The following is a 24083-nucleotide window of genomic DNA, read 5'->3' on the forward strand; positions in this document are numbered from 1 at the left end:
AAAATGAAACAGAGAAGGTTGACAAGTTACGGTTTCATATATATACAATTTTTTTTTTTAGGTTTAACTATTTTTCCATGTCTAAAACAGTCACAAGTTGTATCTTGTGGATTTTCTGCAATTGTTAGGGTAATATGCCTTGCTGAATCCAGGAAGGGACTTAAGAGAAAATAATACAGAGATAGTTCTAAATTATGTTTAGTCCTATACATGTGTGTATTTATATATATATTTTTTTATACATATATATAGGATTAAAAATTTATTGTCTCAAATGAACAGGTTCCTCATATGTGCTATATTACTGTATTTTTATGCTATTAAAGCACACGTTATATGTATTTTTGCCAACTGAGCAACCTCCCCTCGCTATTTTTATAAGCAACCTGTACATGTGTTATTTTCGAAACATATGGTAATGCCTCTTTCACAACATAATGTAAGGATCTGAAATTTGACTTCTTACTTTCTTTTGCTGCTTTCCCTATCAGTCATCATGTTCTTTCAGGTCCCTATCAAATTTGGAAACTTCTCATCAATTCATAGCTTCCACACCCTAATCTGGGGTCTCATCAGCATGCTCACCCATGCACACTACTGCAGGGCTCATCTTCTTGTTTCCATTCTGAACCTACTCTCTAATCTAGACTCCTAATATGTAATTTTCATTATACCATAGTCTTTAGTTAGAAACCTTTGGTGATTTTTTGTTGCCTTTCAGATGAAATTCGAAATTCTCAACTGACCGTTCATGGCCTGCCCTAACCTAGCAATCTCATTAGTTTCCTATCAAGGCTGTAACAAATTGCCACAGATTTACTGGTTTAAAATAACACAAATTTACTATTTTACAGCTCTGTAGGTCCGAAGTTTCAGTGGGCTAAAATCGAGGTGTCATCAGGGCTGTGTTCTGGGGCCTCTAGGGGAGAAGCCCTTCCCTTGCCTTTTTCAGCTTCTAGAGGCTGCCTGCATTCCTTAGCTCTTGGCTCCTTACTCCGCCTTCAAAACCAGCAGCACAAACATCTCTCCCCCTGCCCCCACTTCATTGTATCTTCTGTGACTCTGCCTCCTTTTATAAGGACCCTTGTGATGACATTGGGCCCATCTGGGTAATCCAGGATAATCTCCCCACATCAGGGTGCTTAATTTCATCTCATCTGCCAAATCCCTTTTGCCATTAAGGCAACATGTTCACAGGTTCCAGGGATGAGGGCATGGCCATTTTTGGAGAGCCATTGTTCTGCCTACCACAACCCCTAAACATAAACTGCCGATTCTAGTCAGTCACATTTCTTTACTTCATCTATAATTCTCATCTTGTTGTTTTATGCATCTAGAAGTGAACTCCACCCTTCCTTCCCACCACCCCCTGCCATCTAAACAAACTTTCCGGCTTTCAAAGCTACATTTATATCACAGATACAACAAACCAGCACCACCTCAATCAACTTCCCATTAGATTTAGATTCCCATTAACATTTAATAAAATGATTTGTTAAGAAAGTTGTTCTCCCTTACGTCCTAATAAAGTCTTTAATGTTATTTTATGTATGTCAGAGTCCCCGCGAAAAAACTACTGGCAGAAATAAGGGCTTTAATTGAAGTTTAACAAAGTGACTTTTTACAGAGGTGTTAAAGGAACCGACAAAAGAGGGTGGAGCACCTAGGACAAGCAACAATGGGAAGAATAAACCAAAAAAGCCAAAACCGTTGCCGTCAAGTCAATTCCGACTCATAATGACCCTACAGGACAGGGTATAACTGCCTCATAGTGTTTCTAAAGAGCGCATGGTGGATTCAAACTGCCGACCTTTTGGCTAGCAGCCGAATTCTTAACCACTACACCACTAGGGTTTCTTTGTGAAGAATAACCATTACCATTCCTAGGCCTAAGGAGGGAGCGATGTTAGCTTGACTTTGAACTGTAGCTGTGGGAGAGGGACAAAAGCTGTGGCCACAGGTAGAGGAGTGATGATATAGTCAAAACTGCAGCCCAGCATGGGAGGGCAGAGGAAATAAATACCCTCTCTTTTCCCTCAAGGAGGCCCTGCGACACAGTGGTTAAAAATTTGGCTGCTGTCTTTGTTATCCTGTGCTGCAAGTGGGCAACTTTTACAAAGAGAAATTTATTTCCTCACAGTAAAGTAGGCAACACGTCCAAGTTCAGGGCATCAGCTCCAGGGGAAGCCTTTCTCTGTGGGCTCTGGAGGAAGCTCTTTTTCATTAATCTTACCCTGGAGTAGGAGCTTCTCTGCACAGGAACCCTGGGTTCAAAGGATGTGTTCTGTTCATGGTAGTCGTTTCTTAGTGGTGTAAGGTTCCCCTGTCTCTGTGCTAGTTTTTCTCTTTTATATCCCAAAAGAAATTGGCTCAAAACCCAATCCAATCTTGTAGATAGAGTCCTGCCTCATTAACATAACTGCTGCCTATCCCCCCTTATTAACATCAGAGGCAGGATCTACAGTACATAGGAAAACCACATCAGATGACAAAATGATGGACAAGCACACAACACTGGGAATCATGGCCTAGCTGAATTAATACATGTATTTTGGGGGGACACAATTCATGACAGACAGCTGCTAACCAAAAGGTTGGCAGTTCAAATCCACCAGCCCCTCCTTGGAAACCCTATGGGGTTTCTACTCTGTCCTATAGGATTGCTATGAGTTGAAATCGTTTGGTTTGGTTTTCTCCCTCTAAGGAACCCTGGTGGAGCAGTGGGTTAAGCACTTGGCTGTTACTTGAAAGGTCGATGGTTTGAGCCCACGAACCACTCTGTGAGAGAATGATGTGGCTGTCTGCTTCTCTAAAGATTACAGCCTTGGAAACTCCACGGCAGTTCTACTGTGTCCTATAGGGTTGCTGTGAGTTGGAATCAGTTCTATGGTAATGGGTTTGATTTTGGTTCCTTTCCCTCCTTCCATCCTCTAGTATCCTGCTCAGCCCTCCAAATTGGCCATACCCATATGACAGGATTCAGCCTCCCAGGGTCAAGGGTCAAGATGGACAATAACAGAATAACTAGCGTAACTTAATGTTGAAAACAAAAACGAAAACCAAACCTGGTATCATCTAGTCGATTCTGACTGATAGCGACCCTAAGAGGACAGAGTAAAACTGTCCCATACTGTTTCCAAGGAGCTGCTGGTGGACTCAAAATTGAGAATATATTATGTGGCAGGGCCTGTGCCAAGAACTTTTCATGCATAATTTCATAGTAATTGTCAAAATAAAAACAAACCCTAAAAGTTTGGCACTGTTCTCCGTATTTTAGAGATGAAGAAACCAAAGTACTAAGAGGTTAAGTTCATTTGTCCAAAGTCATACAGCTAGAAATGAGCATAGCCTGTCCTCAATTCAAATCTCTGACCCCATATTGCATGCCTTGAAATAATATGACATAGAGCTTGCCTAAATATAAGTCCATTTCCCTCTTCCTAACCGCTCTAAATGTGAAATCTAAGCATAATTATCTAAGACTTTGATAAGGGTCTAATTAATGATGTTACCTTCATGATAGTTAGGCATACAGTCAAATTAGATGAGATCCCATCCTATATTTGTCATAACTCAAATAAAACCACTGTCTCTGGTTATTAGAGTATAAATATAGAATGACCCCTAAGTTATTTGTTTCTTCTCCCTAGAAACATTTTAGCTGGCCTAGAATCAACTTTGGTTGACGTTTTTGCACATACAAAATGTCTTACTCAAAATGAAGTCTAGTGAGATGGCTGAATATGGGAAGGAAGTCTGCTACTTACCCATAACAATGAATGACCTTCAATGGCAGACAATGTATTGGCAGAAATTACTGAAGATGGTGAAAATCTTCTATCATAGTCATTATGATCCCTCTAACCACAGCAATAATTCCTAGGACTTTTGTTTGTTTAGTAACTATGAAATATATATGTTCAACTCATTTATCTCCTTTTTCTTCCTGCTGTCATGATGCTAATCTAGCTATTTTTGACAAATGAGCCCTTGGGCCACAGCTCATCACTGTTCAGCTTCTTTCTATGAATGCTCCTCTGCCATGTTGTTTGTTTGCCAACCCCAAAAAATTCCCATTAGGACTAGAACTTGATGAATTTTAGTATGCCTCTTAAAACTGCTGAATAGGAAAATTAGTAACAGACATCTTACTTTGATTTTAAGGTTTTTCTTATCCAGAAATCCAAATTATTAACCATAAAAAGCCTCACCCAAACTGCAAAAGCCTGCCAGAAACTGCTCTATAGCAATGCAAATTTGTCTTATCCTGATAGAAGAGCAGTTGCCAAACCATTACCTCTTAATTGAAATTTTAAAGTCTCATTAGCTGCAGGTGGATGGAGGGTCAAATTATTTGCAGCCAGGTCAGAAGTAACCTGGTATCAGCTATGTCAGTTAAGGGTGGAAGGCAGGGTTCAATCATGTTAAGATTAGCCAGTGGTTATCTTCTATATTTCTCCCTCCTCTTTTCTTTACAAGCCTCAGTGCACCTAGTTTCTTCCAACCATTCACTTTTTCTGTAATCAAAATGGTCTCCCTACATGCATATAGAATAACTGCTCAGAACAAACCTTATATTCAAATTTCAGTGAGTTTTGAACATTTTTACCAAAACTTTATAGCATACAGTAGCTCACGTTGAAAATATCTTCAGAGAATTAGGGGTCAAAATGCTATTCATTACCTACACTGCTCTTCTCTTGTGTTAAAATACAAATTAGTGTGACTCAAATTTGAGTTAGGAAACAGATGAGAGATATTTTGGAATTATTGCCACAGTGTTAAACTCAGAATAGACTGCCTATTCAGAGTGGTCCGTGACTAGAGAATTGTATTCGCTCTCAAAGCAAGTACAGAAGTTTCAAGAAATGTAAATGAGCAGAATATATTCCTGTCCTCAAGATTTTTGAGCTTCTTTCACTTCCTCTATTGTGCCAGCTCCTCTTAAGTCTCCTCTGGGCCTTTGCATAAACAGCTACTTCCACTCCTATAATTCTTGAAGTCCCCACAGGAGTATAATTTCTGAGTGACCTCCTAGAGTATATGGGGTCCCTTGCCCATGAACATGCAGTCCATTAGCACGTTTCCTTCTGTAAAGTAACATAGCACATGCTATTATTTATAATTAAATATGGAATTGCTGTCTTCCCAACTTGCTGTATGCACTGTGAGGGCAGAATCTAGGTTTAAAAAAAAAAAAAAAACTAACTGCCATCAAGTTGATTCCAACTCACAGCGACCCTATAAGGCAGAGTAGAACTGCCCCATAGGGTTTCCAAGGAGCACCTGGTGGATTCAAACTGCCGACCTTTTGGTTAGCATCCCAGTGCTTAACCACTATGCCACCAGCGTTTCTGAGTCTAGGTAGCACCTCAGAATAATAACCAACAACCAACCCACTGCCACTGAGTCGATTCCACCTCATAGTTACCCTACGAGAGTAGAACCACTCCATAGGGTTTCCAACGCTGTAAATCTTTACGGAAGCAGACTACCACGTCTTTCCAACCAACTCTGTAGGACAAAGAAGAACTGCCCCATAGGGTTTCTAAGGTTGTAAATCTGTACAGAAGCAGACTGCCACATCTTTCTCCCCATGGAGCAGCTGATAGGTTCGAACCACCGACCTTTTGATTAGCAGCCAAGCGCTTTAACCACTATGCCACCGGGGCTCCCTTAGGAATAATGCTGTTGTTGTTGTTGTGTGCCCTCAAGTCGATTCTGACTCATAGCAACCCTACAGGACAGAGTAGAACTGGCCCCTAGGGTTTCCATAGGGTTTCCAAGGAGCAGCTGGTAGATTCAAACTGCCTTTTGGTTAGCAGCCTGAGTGCTTCACCACTTCACTACCAGGGCTCCATTAGGAATAATAAGCACTCAAGTTTTTTTTTTTTTTTTTTAATTGAATGAGAAATGAAGGCATAAACTACAACCTCTTATGCTTTATGAATCAGATTGCTCCCTTTAATTATATCCCTACCTGGAATACTTAAATCTAACCAAAGCCATCAAGTGGATTCCAACTCATAGCGACCCCATAGGACAGAGCAGAACTACCCCATAGGGATTCCAAGGAGCGGCTGGTGGATTCAAACTGCCAATCTTTTGGTTTGCAGTGAGCTCTTAACCACTGCACCACCAAGGCTGCTTAATTAAATCCCTACCTGGAATACTTAAATCTACCCATGTTTGTATCGGATTGAATGGAAGACACCATCAACTGAAGGATTCACTTTATTATTTTATGCACCCCTAAGAATGAAAAACACTACTGATTTTAATTGCTAGGTTCGTAGATGCATCCTAATTTTGGAGATGTCAAAATGTGAGAAAATATGCATCTGTAATTTAGAATAAAGAACACACAGTATATATAAATGGTAATTTTTTATTACAGTTCTTTGTATTTAAAAAATACATAAAAAATACATACATATCAAAATTTCAAAGAGGTTAATATGACATCCCTACTGGATACAGTAATATGAACACTGTCCCTCCCCTGGGTTCTAGTCCGGAGCTAAGTTTATCTATGATTCAGAGGGTAACTCTCCCTCTGGCCCGACAGCCTCATCAGATTCCAAATGCAGAGCTTCTTCTGAATAGTCTATCTTTAAAAAGAAACCTCAAGAGAGAGATGACCACAAAGGCATCAAAAAATGATCTAGTTTCCAAGGACCAAATCCTAACTTTATGTCAAATTGGTGATAAGCACTAGAGCTCTATATATATGAAGAGGCCTAGTTTTTATCTGGACCTCTTTTGGTGCAGTGGTTAAGGTGCTCAGCTGCTAACCAACCTTTGTTGGCAGTTTGAGTCCATCAGCTGTACCTTGGAAACCCTATGAGGGAGTTCTACTCTGTCCTATAGGGTCACCAAGAGTCAGAATCAACTAGATGGCAAATGGTAAGTACAGTAAGTAAGTATAATTAAAATACACTGGTTGGTTTAGAATTGACTTTATGTGAATGTTTGCACCCAAACAGTAGATCTGTACAAACAAGACAGAAATCTGAATTAAAAAAATCATTATTCAAATATCAAAAGTAAAGATATTTATATATATATGAATTATCGGAGATCTGCTGAAATACAAAATCTTAAGTTTTAATAGGGCCCCTAAATCACATCAGAACTTTAAATGATTAAAAGGAATAGTCTACTTATTTTATTATAGATTGCACACACTTAAACAAATTACAATGTACTTTCAAAACTATTTTATTAACTAGACTTTTTTATTGTGCTTTAGGTGAAGGTTTACATAGCAAATTAGTTTCTCATTAAATAATTAATAGACATATTGTTTTGTGACATTGGCTGCCAACCCCACAATGTGTCAACACTCTCCCCTTCTCGACCTTGGGTTCCCCATTTCCATTCATTCAGCTTTCCTATCCCCTCCTGCCTTCTTGTCCTTGCCCAAGGGCTGGTGTGCCTATTTAGTCTCATATACGTGGTTGAACTATGTGTGTTATTGCTTCATAAAAAACCAAAAAACCAAACCCAGTGCTGTCAATTCCGACTCATAGCGACCCTACAGGACAGAGTAGAACTGCCCCACAGAGTTTCCAAGAAGCGCCTGGTGGATTTGAACTGCCAACCCTTTGGTTAGCAGCCGTACCACTTAACCACTACGCCACCAGGGTTTCATGGGCCTGTCTAATCTTTCGCTGAAGGGTGAACCTCGGGAGTGACTTCAGTACTGCGTTAAAAGGGGGTCCAGGGGCCATATTGTCAGGGTTTCTTCAGTCTCTGTCAGACCAGTAAATCTGGTCTTTTTTTTTTTGAGTTTGAATTTTGTTCTACATTTTTCTCCAGCTCTGTCCAGGACCCTCTATTGTGATTCCTGTCAGAGCAGTCGGTGGTGGTAGCCAGGCACCATCTAGTTGTGCTAGACTTTGTCTGGTGGAGGCTGTGGTAGCTGTGGTCCATTAGTCCTTTGGACTAATCTTTCCCTTGTGTCTTTGGTTTTCTTCATTCTCGTTTGCTCCAGATAGGGTGGGACCAGTGTAATGTCTTAGATGGCTGCTCACAAGCTTTTAAGACCCAAGACACTATTCACAAAAGTAGGCTAAAGAACATTTTCTTTATAAACTATGTTATGCCAATTATGCTAGATGTCCCCCAAGACCATGATCCCCAGCCCTCAGCCCAGTAACTCGGTCCCTCAGGGAGTTTGGATGCATTTATGAAGCTTCTATGACTTTGCGTTGGTCAAGTTATGCTGACTTCCCCAGTATTGTGTACTGTCTTACCCTTCATCAAAATTTCCTCTTATCTTAAAGCCTAGTATTAACTAGACTTTCAGTTGGCCAAATACTAATGTATGAAAACACATGGATATTGATCAACCCTTAAAAATATTTGTGTAATGCATTTTCTTGTAATGTATCTGGCAAAATGATGCTGTACTGTATAGGGATATGTACACAGAAATATACGCACACACACACACACATACACACACACCCGTTGACAGGATTTTATTTGATGGCAGGCTTTGTATTGCTTTGTGACAACTGCAAGTATTTTTAGTCACCGGAAATTTAGATAGTAAGTTAAGTACAAAAAGTTCCTTATTTAAAAAAAATTTCCTTTTTACCCTTTGCCTGAGTTAGCTGAATATTCATCCCAGTTGTCCACTTAGCTTTGTTTATGGAGGTCACGTGGCAGTCTTTCTACAATCTGAAGCTAGTACATTCTTTCTAAATAAATGGCTGCATGTATCACCAGATATTCATGATCAGAGTTCTGGCTACTTATTCTGTAAAGATCACTGTCCGATTTATGTATAATAAAACTTTTTTTAATTTAAAACATTTAAAAACCTCTTCCTCAGTAAGATATGTTTAAAATAATCACTTTCTTACCCAAGCATGGATGTCTTAAAATTTAAAACAGATTTATAAAAACTTACCTTAAGAGTAATCTCTTTTTAAATTTTAAGTAACATTTTGAAGCAGACCACCATGATTTCCTATTTTAGGATGTGAGTGATAAACAAGTTAAAAACTGAATTAAAAGAAAATGAACTACTACTCATTCTTTCACATAACAAACATAATTATGCACAAGTGGTTGGTTCCAGGAATACAAAGGCAAATAAGAGGGGGTCTCTGCTCTTAAGAGGCTCACAATCTGGAAGAGGCAACAGACATGCAAAGAACTAATGATCAGAAGTGCTGCCAAGACATTGTAGAGGGATGAAATGATTAGATTTGTCTTATAACAAAATAGAAGATGGAAACAAGAACATTTATATAGCCCCTACTATCCTAGGGTGGCACAGTGGTTAAGAGTTTGGCTGCTAACCAAAAGGTCATGAGTTCGAATCCACCAGGCACTCCTTGGAAACCCTATGGGGCAATTCTACTCTGTCCTATAGGGTCGCTGTGAGTCAGAATCTACCCAATGGCAATGGGATTTTTTACTTAAGGGTCACTGTGCTAAGGAGCCTGGTGACACAGTGGCTAAAGTGCTAGGCTGCTAACCAAAAAGTCAGTAGTTCAAATCCACCAGCCACTCCTTGGAATGCCTATGGGGCAGTTCTACTCTGTCCTTTAGGGTCACTATGAGTCTGAATGGACTTGACAGCAAAGTTTTGTGTGTGTGTGTGTGTGTGTGTGTGTGTGTGTGTGCGCTAAGGACTGAGTCCCTGGGAGGTGCAAATGAATAATGCGCTTGGCTTCTAACCAAAATGTTGGAGGTTCAAGTCCACCCAGAGGCACCTCAGAAGAAAGGTCTGACAGTCTATTTCCAAAACAAAAAAAAAATCAGGCACTGAAAAGCTTATGGAGCACAATTCTACTCGGACACACATGGCGTTGCCATGAGTCAGAACTGACCTGACAGCAACTGGTGCTGGTGGTAAGGGCCGAGGATTCAAACAAGATTCTCATCCTTCAGGAGCCCACAATCCTGCTGCTGTCATGCAAACCATGTCTTACATATTATTACTATATGAAGGAGGAGAATTCTGATCCATTTTACCAATGAGACACATGAACTGCTTCGTATAGTAGGGCTGACTAAAGTTTTCTTGGAAAGTAGGTACTAGTATAAACACATGCACCCAACAGGTTATCCATCAGTTAACTCTCGACCGAATCAGTTACTGAATCAGCGAGCCCTTTGCCCATTGCTTTGTCAGATGCAGATTTCTGGACTGCTCCAAGCCAGGCATTCTTATACATTTATCATAGTACCTTATATTTTTATAGGACTCTACTGTTTACAAGGTATCGATCTCATTTGAATCACATAAGGCTTGTCAAATGAAAGGCAGGGCAACTAACCTTATTTGTGATTTAGAATGAAGGAGGTTAGGTTTATAGCCGTCAGGGAGTTTATGTAAAGTTGCTACAATCTAGCTAGAAAAGACCGTAACTTTGCTGGTTCTTGCTGCCCAGTCATTAAACTTGGAATCAGTCTTTTCCACTAAATAAGGCCTTTTATTGATAGGTTGTTATTAGGTGTCCTTGAGTTGATTTTTGCCTCAGTGACCCCATGTAACAGAGTAGAACTGCCCCATAGGGTTTTTATAGGCTGTGATCTTTACAGGAACAGATCACCAGGTCTTTCTCCTGCGGAGATGCTGAGTAGGTTCAAATTGCCAATGTTTCATTTAGCAGCCGAGCACTTAACTGTTGTGTCACCAGGCCTTAGAAAGAGTCAAATGCAAAAGATAATGTGCAAAAATGGTTTTTTTTTAAATTAGCATTGTTGTAATTTTTACAATTAAAACAATTTTAATTATTAAATTCAATCCCCTTAATTCTTAAGTAAAAGAAACGGAGTTTCAAAGACAGTGCGTGTTGCCAAAAGCTACAGTAAAAACAACTGAGAGGGTAAGATCTACAATCTAGGACACTTGACTTCTAGCCCAGTTCTCTTTTTGAGACACTGGAAGGGTATCAAAAACAACAAAAGAAAAATTTTGGAGATAATGACACTTTTTTTTTTTTCCATGGAGAGATTGATTTAAATACAATATTATAGGGAAAAAATAGGTGTAATTAAATTACTGATACAAAGTTTTCTATCTTCAAAGAGTCAATAAGTATAAAATAGAATTTAAAGCAACAGAGTTAAACCGTGGTCTTTTCCTTATGATTTTGCTTATTTTGATAAAGAATAAAAATATATCTTTAACCAGAGCAGTTTTTAAGTAAGAGGAATTGCTTTTTAAACTAAACGATCAAGGCAACTCCAACTAATGGCAACCCTACGTATGTCAGAGCAAAACTGTGCTCCCTGGGGTTTTCAGTGGCTGACTTTTCAGAAGGAGGTTGCCAGGCCTTTCTTCCAGTGCCCCTCTGGATGGACTCAAACCACCAACCTTGCAGTTAACTGCTGAGTATTAACAGTTTGGGCCACCGAGGGACCCCACTTTCTGAACTATCATTCTTAAATTAACTATAATCAATGACGACATCAATGCCTTAAGAAGTGTCTGTGATGACAATGTCGCTGGTGCTCTTTACATCTGATGACTTAGCTTATTATTCATATGTGTCCCTACTATGTGCAAAGGACACTGCATTGGTCACTGGGGGGATACCAGGATATATCTGTGCAGAGGTCAATAAGAAATAAAATATATGTGTTTGAATTAATACAATGCAGAGTTCCAAGTCAAAGATAACATTTAAGCTGGCCCTTAAAGACAGGTAGGATGAATGGAAGCAGGGATGAGAGGAAGTGACACTTTAGAGAGAACACGTGAGCTAAGGTAGCAAAGGAGAAAGTTCCTAGGACATCTGGGGACTAAAGGCTACTCCCATGGTAGAATACAGGGTGCCTTGAGGGGACAAGTAGAGTCCCTAGGTGGTGCACAGAGGTAACACACTTGGCTGCTAACCAAACGTTTGCAGTTTGGGTCCACTCAGAAGTGCCTCAGAAGAAAGGCCTGGCGAACTACTACTGAAAAATTAGCCACTGAAACACTATAAAGGACAGTGCTACTCTGACACACATGGGATCACCAAGAGTTGGACTCAGCTTGACAGCAGCTGGTGTTCTGAAGGGGACGAGTAGGAAACAAAGCTTGTAAGGAGGAATCATTGAAGCTTTGAATGTCAGGGAGTCTGGACTTCCATTAATAGGGAAGGGGGACCAAAAATAAAATAAAAGTATAATGATTGGTCTAGAATTACTAAGTCATAACACAAAAGCTCAGAGAGAACATCTGATCATTCAACAAGCTCAAGTAACTGGGGGAAAAAAAAGTTGTAAACCATTGTAGATGTTTCAGACCAAGGAGTATTTTTATGAAAAATTGTGTAGTATGTTCAATCGCTGATGTACATAAAAAAGAGAGCCCAGAACAGTTTACTTTATAATTAAAAAAATAAAAGGAATTAAGGGTCAGTGTTGGGTTTTCACAGGTTTTAAATGTAGAAATATATGTATATTTTTCTAAAGTAGAATATTAACACTTTTCTCAAGGATTATAATGGTGACCTAGACTGAACAGAAGGAAAACTAACTGGAAAACAATATTACAAAGATTTTAAGAGGTAAAGAAGGAGCAGAGAAGTGATCATTCCTTTTTAAATCATCTAGGTCACTTCCCAAGCTACAAGTCTTTGATTACAGTGGATAACGGCATTCATAATATAGTATTGTGGTAGTATAAAGGGGAGAGGGTATGGAGTTACAATTAAGTAGGTCTGAATTTGAGTGCAGGTTACGTGATCTTAATTTTCCTATAATTCATTCCTTCCATTTATAAATTTAGGATAACAAATATTTCCCTTTGGGTGAGGATTAGAAACAGCATAGGAAAGTAACTGGAAAGTACTCAATAAATGATAGCTCTTTAGTAAAAATCTAGTATTCATTAAGATCCTACTGTGCACCTAGAAGGAGTTCTTGGTGGTGCAAGCAGATAAGTGCTGGACTACTAACCAAAACTTTGGCAGTTAAGACCCACCCAGAGGCACCTTGGAAGAAAGGCCTGGCAATCTGCTTCTCAAAGGCCACAGCCTTGAAAACCCTATAGAGCACAGTTCTAATCTGCACACATTAACTGGACAGCAATGGATTTCTTTTATGTTGCGTTGTGTTCCTAGCACCATGATTCTGTGGTTTTAATTCTCGGCAGACTATGGGGCGGGGTGGGGGGGGTGAACTGTACTTAGAAAGGTGATCCAGGAACACCGCAACCTCTGCTCCCCAGCTCCAAAAACTTCCCCTCCTCTACACACACACATAAACACACACAGCTCCCCTGTGTATGTGTGCAGGCGCGCACGCACGCTCTCTCTTACACACACACACACACACACACACACACACACACAATTATTCTACCAGTTCAGATGCAATGTGCTTTGGAGAGGCAAGTCACATTCACATTCAAATGCGATCAGTTCCGTGCTTAGTAAAAAGCTGAGAGGGAAGAAAGGCCACAAAGGAAATAGCAGTTCTAATTTAAACTATAGCCCTGGAGGGGACCTACGTGTCCCCTGACAATCTCTGATGTAGATATTTGAGACTTGAGTTTCAATAATCAAGACTTTGATTTTTAAAATCAATTCTGTAGCTATTACACTGGGGTAGTTCACAGTTAATAGATCAGTTTCCCCCCACTTCCCACTATCCCCAGCTCATTTTAGGTTGGTCAGTAAAGCTCGGGCCCTAAGCTATTACAGGGAAGATGTTTCTCTGCCCCACCACCCTAAACCAACCCCCACCATAGACATTTCACAGGCTACTGAGCTGCGGAAAGCTGTGACTGCCAAGTTTGGATTCTGGGATTCCCAGGACATCAGGTCAAGAAACTGAGAAGTCCACCCAGGGGTAAATTCCACAGATGGTTTCTTCTCTCTCTGGGATCAGTGCTTAGACATCCGGTTTAATCAGATCGTGCACGGACACGATAACTACGCTCCGAAAACAGCCAGGTTCGTTGCCCAGGGACCTTGACCACTCGTTCTTAGAAACCGATTATGCAAATACCAGCTCCAACAGGCGTGTAGCGTCTGAGTACGAATAAGGCAGGAGAAAAACCGAGCTTAGTTTGGACCTTTGGGGTAATTCTGCACTTTTTGAGAGTTTTCACTTTTAGATACATTTTAAAATCAGATAGAGTGGCAACTGCACCCACGTGGAAAACAAACATGTTTACACTCACATTCTCCTCAGATTCTTCACAAACGAGGAAGGAAGAGGCAACGTGGAAAACGCACGTCTAGCGTTATAATAAGACTCGCCACCAAAGATTCGGTACTTTCCCTGGGGTTAACTTGCCAGGACACCTCCACGTTTACTGCGCTTGCGCACGCGCAAACTGCGGCCACGCCTCCCCGTGGGAGACGTAAAACCTGCGCCGGGAGCGGAGCGGTGGGGGGGGAGGCGGGAGGCAGGGTGCGCATGCGTTCTCGTTGCATCAGCCGCTTGGTCTGTGCCGGCGGCTGGAGCCGCGAAAGAGTCCGTGTCCCTACAGCTTCTTTCGCGTTCGATTGACGCGGCGCGCTCCGAGACTGGAAAATGAAGGGCTACTAGAGTAAGTGCTCCCCTCGGCCGCAGGAGTTGGAGTTAGAATACTTCCTTCCCGCCGGACAACTGCTCGGCGAAACCGGGCCCCGCCCCCTCCCTCCTTCCCTGCCCCTTTCCTGGTGGAGTCCCACTCTTGTTCGGGCCGTGAGCCCCTTCTAAGATCATGAAGCTCGTGAGGAAGGACATTGAGAAGGACAACGCGGGCCAGGTGACCCTGGTCCCCGAGGAGCCCGAGGACATGTGGCACACCTACAATCTAGTGCAGGTGGGCGACAGCCTGCGCGCCTCCACCATCCGAAAGGTGCAGACCGAGTCCTCCACGGGCAGCGTGGGAAGCAACCGAGTCCGCACGACCCTCACTCTCTGCGTGGAGGCCATCGACTTCGACTCTCAAGCCTGCCAGCTTCGGGTCAAAGGGACCAACATCCAAGAGAATGAGTATGTCAAGATGGGGGCTTACCACACCATTGAGCTTGAGCCCAACCGCCAGTTCACCCTAGCCAAGAAGCAGTGGGACAGTGTGGTGCTAGAGCGCATTGAGCAGGCCTGCGACCCGGCTTGGAGCGCTGATGTGGCAGCTGTGGTCATGCAGGAAGGCCTCGCCCATATCTGCTTAGTCACTCCCAGCATGACCTTAACTCGGGCCAAGGTGGAGGTGAACATCCCTAGGAAGCGGAAAGGCAACTGCTCTCAGCATGACCGGGCCTTGGAGCGGTTCTATGAACAGGTGGTCCAGGCCATCCAGCGCCACATACACTTCGATATTGTAAAGTGCATCCTGGTGGCCAGCCCAGGCTTTGTGAGGGAGCAGTTCTGCGACTACATGTTTCAGCAAGCAGTGAAGACTGACAACAAAGTGCTGCTGGAAAACCGGTCCAAATTCCTGCAGGTAAAGCAGTCTTACCTAGGGATCATTAAGAAGGGGCAGTGGGACTGGTATAAACTCCTGCTGAAGTTTTGTCAGTGGAAAAAGTAAAGGAGGAAAAGGCTTTACTTTGCTAGGGTTGCAGTTGTAAATGATTTAATGAAATGGGGTAAATAGAATACGATTTGTTTTTTTCTTAAAGAGAACTCTTAATACCAGCAAATGTATAGAGTAACTTCTACTGAAATTCTTAAACATATATAAAGTCTTATTAGTGCTTTCGGTCTTAGGTCATTGTGGCTGATGATGGATGGATGCCCTAAGAGACTTCTTGTCTAACTTTTGTAATTGTGATTCTAGGTACATGCCTCCTCTGGACACAAATACTCCCTGAAAGAGGCCCTTTGTGACCCTACTGTAGCTAGCCGCCTTTCAGACACTAAAGCTGCTGGGGAAGTAAAAGCCTTGGATGACTTCTATAAAATGTTACAGCATGAACCTGACCGAGCTTTTTATGGACTTAAGCAGGTGGAGAAGGCCAACGAGGCCATGGCAATTGACACGTTGCTCATCAGCGATGAGCTCTTCAGACACCAGGACATAGCCACACGGAGCCGGTACGTGAGGCTGGTGGACAGTGTGAAAGAAAATGCAGGCACGGTTAGGATCTTCTCCAGTCTTCATGTATCTGGGGAACAGCTCAGTCAGTTGACTGGAGTGGCTGCCATTCTCCGCTTCCCTGTCCCTGAACTCTCTGACCAAGAGGATGATTCTAGTTCTGAAGAGGATTAATGATTGGAATATGTAATTGAGACAACCTTATTGCCTCACTGCCTCACTTCTGCTATATGTTTCCTTAGCATCCTTGTGACACTTTTTGACTCATAGAGGGATCTCTGATGTATTTGATCACACTAGGTCACAAGCTTATTTTTTGGTTAGCAGGACATTTATTCAAACTAAAAAAAATAAATTGTGAAAGAAATCTCTGTGTATTACCATCATTATTAATTGGGAAAACATTGTATAGGAATGATCAGTTATTTGCAGTACTTAGAAAAGTTCTGTGTGTCCAATAATAATAATACCTATGTATTGTTTGGGAGATATCATAAAACCCCATGCTGTGTACTTTGAAATAGTTTTCCGTAGGAAAAGTTTTTACCTCATTATCCGCAGTTTACATTATGCTTAGGTTAATTCTTCATGGTGTTCTCGAACTGCATTTGATGCTTCTTCCTGCCCCTACCTCTGTGCATACTCCATTTTTTTTTTAGGATTTAAATTTATTTCTATTTTAAGCTATAGCCAAACCATTAGGAGACTTTTTTTTTTAATCTGAAGTGGTTTTACTAATTATAAGTTATTGAAAACTGAATAATTTGAGTAATTTAAAAGTACAAGCTTAAAGTATTCCTTGGAAATATACTTTAATAATGCTATTTAAAATTAATATTTGAATCAACTCACAGGTAAATATAGCTTTAATTATGTTTGGGAACCACGTTGAGATACATTAAAAATAATTAGAAATGTTGTGTGGTAGGCTGAATAATGCTCAGAGACCTAACCCAGGAGACTTTTCTTGCACACATTTAAAATGGAATTTTCCTTAAAAGACGTATTAAACCAATCATGTTAAAAGTAAACTCCTGTTTTGTTGTTAGAATTAATCATGTTTGCTTTAGAGGGCCACTTAATCAGCTATTCTTAGATCATGGACTTTTGACCTGCCAGAGATTCACAAGATAATCCAGTTGAGGTATCTTCATTTTTAAAATGAGACGTGAGGTGTGACTTGCTGGTCATGTGGCTACTTGGTGGGCAAAGCTGAAAAGAAACAAAAAAACCAAACCCGTTGCCATTGAGTTGACTCTTGACTCAAACTCTGACTCATAGCAACCCTAAAGGACAGAGTAAAACTGCCCTGTAGGGTTTTCAAGGAGCTCCTGGTGGATTTGAACTGCTGACCTTCTGGCTAGCAGCCGTACCTCTTAACTACTACACCAACAGGGTTTCCAGGGCAAAAAGTATCCCCTAATCCAGACCCCACTGAAACACTCTTTTCTGGGGGAGGGACATGGATTTGTATGTGGCATTAGCCTTCGTGCTTCCACATTCTTATTGGACTTCACCACATGCTATCTTGGGGTTAGAGAAAACGTTTTCAGAAAGTTTGAGTAGCAGCCAGCCGTTGATATGTGGCAGTTGACTTGCACTCCAGTTAAACCAAAACAAATGAAAAAACCCAAACCCATTGCTATTGGGATGATTCCAACTCAATGCTGTATGTTAAGAGTAGAACTGCTCCATAGGGTTTTCTTAGCCATACTCTTGCTGGAAAGGATTTGCCTGGCCTTTTTTCCATGGAGCTGCTGCGTGGGTTCGCAGCTGTTCTCAAACTATGTCATCCAGGTGCCCATGTACTGCAGTACTTTGCTGTAATTGGGGAATTTCTGCAAGTACCTGGGAGTTCAAATGCTCCTTTTTTTCTCGTGCATTTCTAAGAGACAAGGAGGGAGCCTGAGGAATGGAATTGCATCTTGACCTTTTACGAACACCCACTTGGCAAAATGATTAGGCAAGGTCTTATAAAGAAAGTGGTGATTCAGTTTGTAACTCTAGGATTAAAGATGACTCCTTAGAGATACTAAGTAAACTTTTGCTTCTCGTTTCGGTATCTGTTGTTTTAAATACCAATTTGGGGAATTGTTTTTAATAAGCTTTTAAACACTTTGATGATCAAATTATTTTTTATACATGTCCCCTTCAGACGGCAGCATATACTATAAACGGGACACTAGCATCCCAAGAAACATGATGGAACTTGTGTTTCCCAGTGATCAGACAGCAGTAGGTACTGTAAGTGGAACACTAGCAGCCCAAGAAACCTAAGAAGTGAAAAATTTAACTGGGCCTGCTCTGCCCTGCAGGCAAGGAAAGGTTTTAAACTAGTCTAAATCTTTATCTGTAGTTCGGAACAGACACTTCCATATTCTTTAAAATCATATATATTTTTAAAATGGAACCCTGGTGGTACAGTGGCTGAGAGCTTGGCTGCTAACCAAAATGTCAGCAGTTTGAATCCACCAGCAGCTCCTTGGAAACCGTATGGGGCAGTTCTACTCTGTCATATAGCATAGCTAGAGTCAGAATTGACTCGATAGCAATGGGCTTCCTTTTTTTTTTTTTTTTTTAGTCTAAAAATTCAGATTGTCATTTCATTATAATTCTAAGAATAACTTTATTATATCATAAAATACTTTATTATAAAAATTATGTTATTAAATAGTTTGGGAAAGCATAAAATGGAAGGAGTACCTGGTGCTGCAGATAGTTAACGTGCTCATCTGCTAACGGTAATGTTGGCTCACATCCACCCAGCAGCTCCTTGGAAGAAAGGCTGAGCAATCTACCTCTGAAAAATCAGCCATTGAAAATTCTGGAGCACAGTTCTACTTTGATACATATGGAGTCGCAATGAATGAAAATCAACTCAATGGCAATTAGAAATGGATAGAATGGAAACCTCTAAGATTCCTAAATTTAGAACTGGATTGATAATGAGTCATATTTTCAGAGGTTGGAGATTTGAGGCATCTGTAACTCTCATCAGGTCATTACTGGTTATTCCTAGCCCTATTATTCATGGTAATAGAAACCAGGAGAAATTAAACCTACAGATTAATCAATATGTTTTAGGCTATAGGTCGCCATGATTCGGAATCGACTCGAGGGCACTGGGTGGGTTGGGTTAGGCTATAAAAAAAAAAAAAAAATAGGTTCTCAAATTTAGCTGCCTGTTAACTTTACCTCAGAAGCTTTTTAAAACTCTTAGGGTCTAAACTGGATATCAGACTAAACTTTCACCCCAAGAAATGCTGCTTTTTTTTTTTTTTTTTTTTAAGCTTTCTTGGTAATTGCAGTATGCATCAAGATTAAGAACGATTGATTTCAGGCCTTGCTGTTCATAAGTGTGGTCTAGCAGCATCCCTCAAGAACTTGTTAGAAACTAGAATACGGGGTCCTACCCTAGGGCTATTGAATCAGAATCTACATTTTAACACTTTCAGATGATTACTGTGTATCATAAAATCTGATCAAGCATAGGTAATAGCTTATTTTCCCTTTGCTAGTAAATCTCTGGCTGGGATTGCCAGCCTTAAAGAAAAAACGATTTGAGTTTTAAGGTCTTTCAAGACACTTAACTGGCCAATATTGAGTTCATCTATGAAACCTTGCTAAATAAAAATCTACTCTTATGTCTGTGAAGCATTAAATTTTAAAAATCTTTAAGAATTCCTATTTTTTAAAAGTTACATTGTATGTCATTATCAAAGAATAATCCTTCCTAGATGAATAGGTGGGAATATCAAAATAGTGATAAAACCAAAAACCAGTGGCCATTGTCCATTCTAACTCATGGCAGCCCATTTGTTTCACATTAGAACTGCTCCATACAGTTTTCAATGGCTGTGATTTTTCTGAAGTAGATCTCCAGGTCTCTGGGTGGATTCAAACCACTTAGCGCCACCCAGGGATTCTTTATGGAATCTTAGTGGTGCAGTAGTTAAGAGCTCGGCTGTTAACAAAAGGTCGGCAGTTTGAATCTATCAGTTGCTCTTTGGAAACCCTACGGGGCAGTTCTATTCTGTCCTATAGGGTTACTATGAGTTGGAATCAACTTGACAGCAATGGGTTTGGTTTTTGGTATAGGGTTTCCAAGCCTATAAATCTTTACGGAAGCAGACTGCCACATCTTTCTCCTGTAGAGTGGCTGGTGGGTTCGAACCGCTGACCTTTCAGTTAACAGCTGAGCTCTTAACCACTGCACCACCAGGGCTCCTACTCTAGGTAACAATACGTAATCAAATTATATGTTGCTATCCCCCCCCCCGCCCCGCCCCATTTATGTGTTAAATACCTTGCTAATTTTATGACTGGATTGTTGATCCTGGATTTTATTTTCATTATCCCATTTTACGCAAATTGGATTTTTCTCCCCCAACATGCCACCAGAGTAGATTTGTAAAGCTAATTTTCTTTTATCTACCTATTTTCTATCACTAAGTGTAGTTTCCTTTTTTAATCCCTACAAGCAATTCTCTCAACGACGAATTGTCTTTAGCAAAAGGGACTCATAATTTCTGTAGCCCATATGTTCTGGAACTGAAATTCTCTTGGTTCCTAAAAAAAGTGTACAGATGAAACTTGATATATACGTGAATATCTCATAACAGAAGCTCTTCTGCAGGAAGGGATTATTGTGCTTTTAAATCAGTTGGTTTTTCAAGTGAATAAGACTAGCTATTTGCATACAGTAACAGGATTGTTGAATGAAATGTTGAAGGGGGCTCTTAAAGTGATTCTGAGGATTTGAGGAGGGAGGAACTCTTGCCTGAGGCCGGAGCTTAGATATGTGGTGTCTGTATTTCGATTGCACCAAATTAGGAGTATTATATTTAGTTTTATTCATTCCTTTGTTTAGTGTCTACCTTGAACCAAGCATTGGTCTGGGTTTGGGAAAGAGACACATGTAAAGAAATCAGTGCTATAGGTAACTTGTAGGAGTGTGTAAGAGGACAAAGTGTTGCCAGTGGTTACTTTATGGAGCAGAAGTCCAGTAAATTTACCTAAAATATTGAGAAGCTGTATCTGTCCCACAGAAACCCGAAAAGGTAAGTGGGAATGAAGGGGGTTGGGAGGGTATGTATTAATGATATTGGTCCTCCATGCCACAATAAGGAACTAGGTTTTGACCATAATGAGAAACCTCTGTAAAGTTTAAACAGGGAAATGCCATGATACATTCTGCATTTCACAGATAATCACTGTTTGGCAGCATCAAGGATGAATCAAGACCAGTTAGGAAAATGCATATTCACAGAATCCAAGGGAAAAATGATGGTGTCCTGGTAGCAATATTCCTTGCAATAGGAATGAAAAGAAGTCAATAGGAGGCTTTAGGAGACAGGATCAAAAAACTTGGGCAGCAGATTTAGTTCAGGATTACCAAAAGAGTAGTCTGGGATAAATCTCAGATTTTTTCTTAAATGGTGGAAGAGATGACAGCACAATTCAAAGAAACAGGAAGTATAGGAAGAGGAGCTGGTTTGGAAGGGGAGCTCATGGAACTTACATTCTAGACAGATGATAAACAAAACAACTAAGTGAAATGTTACAGAGAAAAAATAAGACAAGGAAAAGGGAAGGGAATCTTAAAAAAGTTACATATTTACAAAGGCTAGTTAGGGAAGGCCTCACTGACATGACAGTTGAGCGAAAACCTGAAGGGAGTAAGAAATCTGCTGGGAAAACATCCCAGATATTCCACAGGTACTTGAAACTCGAAGATTCAAAGTCAACACCATAATCCAAAATCATCAATTGAATAACTATGGTGAAATGATACAACCCAGACACATACCTTCCTGATTTTAAACCATGCAGCATACCCTTGTTCTGAAAACTAATGATTGAAGACCAGACGATTTGTGGAAGGACATCATACATGAAGAAAGCAAGAGGTCATTAAAAAGACAGGAAAGAAAAAATCTGAGTGGATGTCAGAAGAGACTATGAAACTTGCTTTTAAACATCGAGTAGCTAAAACAAAAGGAAAAAATGACGAAATAAAAGAGCTAAACAGAAGATTTCAAAAGGCTGCTTGAGAAGACAAAGTATTATGATCACGTGAAAGACCTGGAGATAGAAAACCAGAAGTGAAGAGCATGCTCAGCATTTCTCAAGTGGAAAGAACTGAAGGAAAAATTCAAGACTTGAGTTGCAATACTGAAGAATTTTATAGGGAAAATATTAAACGACACAGGAAGCATCAAAAGAAGATGGAAGGAATACAAAGAGCCACTATACCAAAAAGAATTGGTAGAAATTCAACCATTTCAGGAGGTAACATATTATCAGGAACCAATGGTACTGAAGGAAGAAGTCCAGGCTGCTCTGAAGGCACTGGAGAGAAACAAGGCTCCGGGAATTGATGGAATATCAATTGAGATGTTTTCAATAAATGGATGCAGCACTGGAAGTGCTCACTTGTCTATGCCAAGAAACTGGGAAGACAGTTACCTGGCCAACTGACTGGAAGATGGCCATATTTATGCCTATTCCCAAGAAAGGTGATTCAACTGAATGTGGAGATTATAGAACAATATCGTTAATATCACATGCAAGCAAAATTTTGCTGAAGATCATTCAAAAGCTGCTGCAGCAGTGCATCAACAGGGAACTTCCAGAAATTCAAGCCGGATTTAGAAGAGGACTTGGACCCAGGGATATCACTGCAGATGCCAGATGGATCCTGGCTGAAAGCAGAGAATACCAGAAAGATGTTTACCTGTGTTTCATTGACTATGCTAAGGCATTTGACTCTGTGGATCATAAGAAATTACAAATAACATTTCGGAGAATGGGAATTCCATAACACTTAATTGTGCTCATGAGTAATCTGTACATGGATCAAGAGGCAGTTGTTTGGACAGAACAAGGGGATACTGCATGGTTTAAAGCCAGGAAAGGTGTGCGTCAGGGTTGTATCCTTTCACCATACTTATTCAATCTGCATGCTGAGAAAATAATCCAAGAAGCTAGACTATATGAAGAAGAATGCCACATCAGGTTTGGAGGAAGACTCATTAACCTTCGATAAGCAGATGGCACAGCCTTGCTTGCTGAAAGTGAAGAGGACTTGAAGCACTTACTGATGAAGATCAAAGACCACAGCCGTCAGTATGGGTTAGACCTTAACATAAAAACAAAAAATCCTCACAACTGGACCAATGAGCCACATCATGATAAACAGAGAAAAGATTGAGGTTGTGAACGATTTCATTTTACTTGGATCCACAATCAACAGCCATGGAAGCAGTAGTCAGGAAATCAAAAGATACACTGCATTGGGCAAATCAGCTGCAAAAGACTTCTTTAAAGTGTTGAAAAGCAAAGATGTCACCTTGAGGACTAAAATGTGCCTGACCCAAGCCATGGTGTTTTCAATCACCTCCTATGCATTGGAAAACTGGACAGTGAATAAGAAAGATCAAAGAAGAATTGACACCTTTGAATTGCAGTGTTGGCGAAGAATATTTAATATACCACGGACTACCAAAAGAACAAACAAACCTGTCTTGGAAGTAGTACAACCAGCATGTTCCTTAGAAACAAGGATGGCGAGACTATGTGTCACATACTTTGGTCATGTTTTCAGAAGGGATTAGTCCCTGGAGAAGGACATCATGCTTGGTAAAGTAGAGGATCAGCGAAAAAGAAGAAGACCCTCAGCGAGATGGATTGGCATAGTGGCTGCAACAATGACTTCAAACATAGCAACAATTGCGAGGATGGCGCAGGACTGGGCAGTGTTTCGGTCTGTTGTGCATAGGGTTGCTGTGAGTTGGAACTGATTCGAGGGCACCTAACAACAACAACATATCCGTGTTCTGTTCGAAACACTGCCTCTTGGTCTATGTATAGGTTCCCTGTTCTGAAATTCCCGTTCTTTGAAATGTTATCCATAATTTGTTATTATCTACAGAGTGGAATGACTTTGCATAGTCAATAAAACATATAAACATCTTTCTGGTGTTCTCTGCTTTCAGCCAAGATCCATCTGACATCAGCAGTGATATCTCTCATTCCATACCCTCTTCTGAATCTGAATTGACTTTCTGGCAGTTCCCCATCGATTTACTGCTGA

The 24083-nt window shown here is 40.6% G+C and overlaps 2 protein-coding genes and 1 long non-coding RNA gene across 3 annotated transcripts in view; 2 read left to right on the top strand and 1 right to left on the bottom strand.

Annotated features, from left to right (window-relative positions):
- Window positions 1–14219, bottom strand: part of LOC126064496 (uncharacterized) — a 149606-nt gene extending 135387 nt beyond the window's left edge. Inside the window, exon 1 of the long non-coding RNA XR_007514555.1 lies at window positions 14141–14219. This is a non-coding gene — a long non-coding RNA (uncharacterized LOC126064496). The remainder of the gene's footprint in view (window positions 1–14140) is intronic.
- Window positions 1–24083, top strand: part of ITGA1 (integrin subunit alpha 1) — a 229158-nt gene that overhangs the window by 2050 nt on the left and 203025 nt on the right. The gene's annotated exons all lie outside the window — the stretch shown is intronic.
- Window positions 13138–19662, top strand: PELO (pelota mRNA surveillance and ribosome rescue factor). Its single transcript, XM_049863574.1, has 2 exons — window positions 13138–15394; window positions 15731–19662. The coding sequence occupies exons 1-2, from the start codon at window positions 14669–14671 to the stop codon at window positions 16160–16162; spliced, it is 1158 nt and encodes a 385-aa protein (XP_049719531.1). The 5' UTR covers window positions 13138–14668; the 3' UTR covers window positions 16163–19662.

Source organism: Elephas maximus, chromosome 2 (assembly GCF_024166365.1).
Source record: "Elephas maximus indicus isolate mEleMax1 chromosome 2, mEleMax1 primary haplotype, whole genome shotgun sequence".
Taxonomy (NCBI): Eukaryota; Metazoa; Chordata; class Mammalia; order Proboscidea; family Elephantidae; genus Elephas; species Elephas maximus.

Coding starts and splice junctions, on each gene's coding strand:
- PELO (XM_049863574.1), top strand. CDS start 14,669: ATGAAGCTCGTGAGGAAGGACATTGAGAAGGACAACGCGGGCCAGGTG. Junction 15,395..15,730: donor ACCGGTCCAAATTCCTGCAG/GTAAAGCAGTCT, acceptor TTGTGATTCTAG/GTACATGCCTCCTCTGGACA.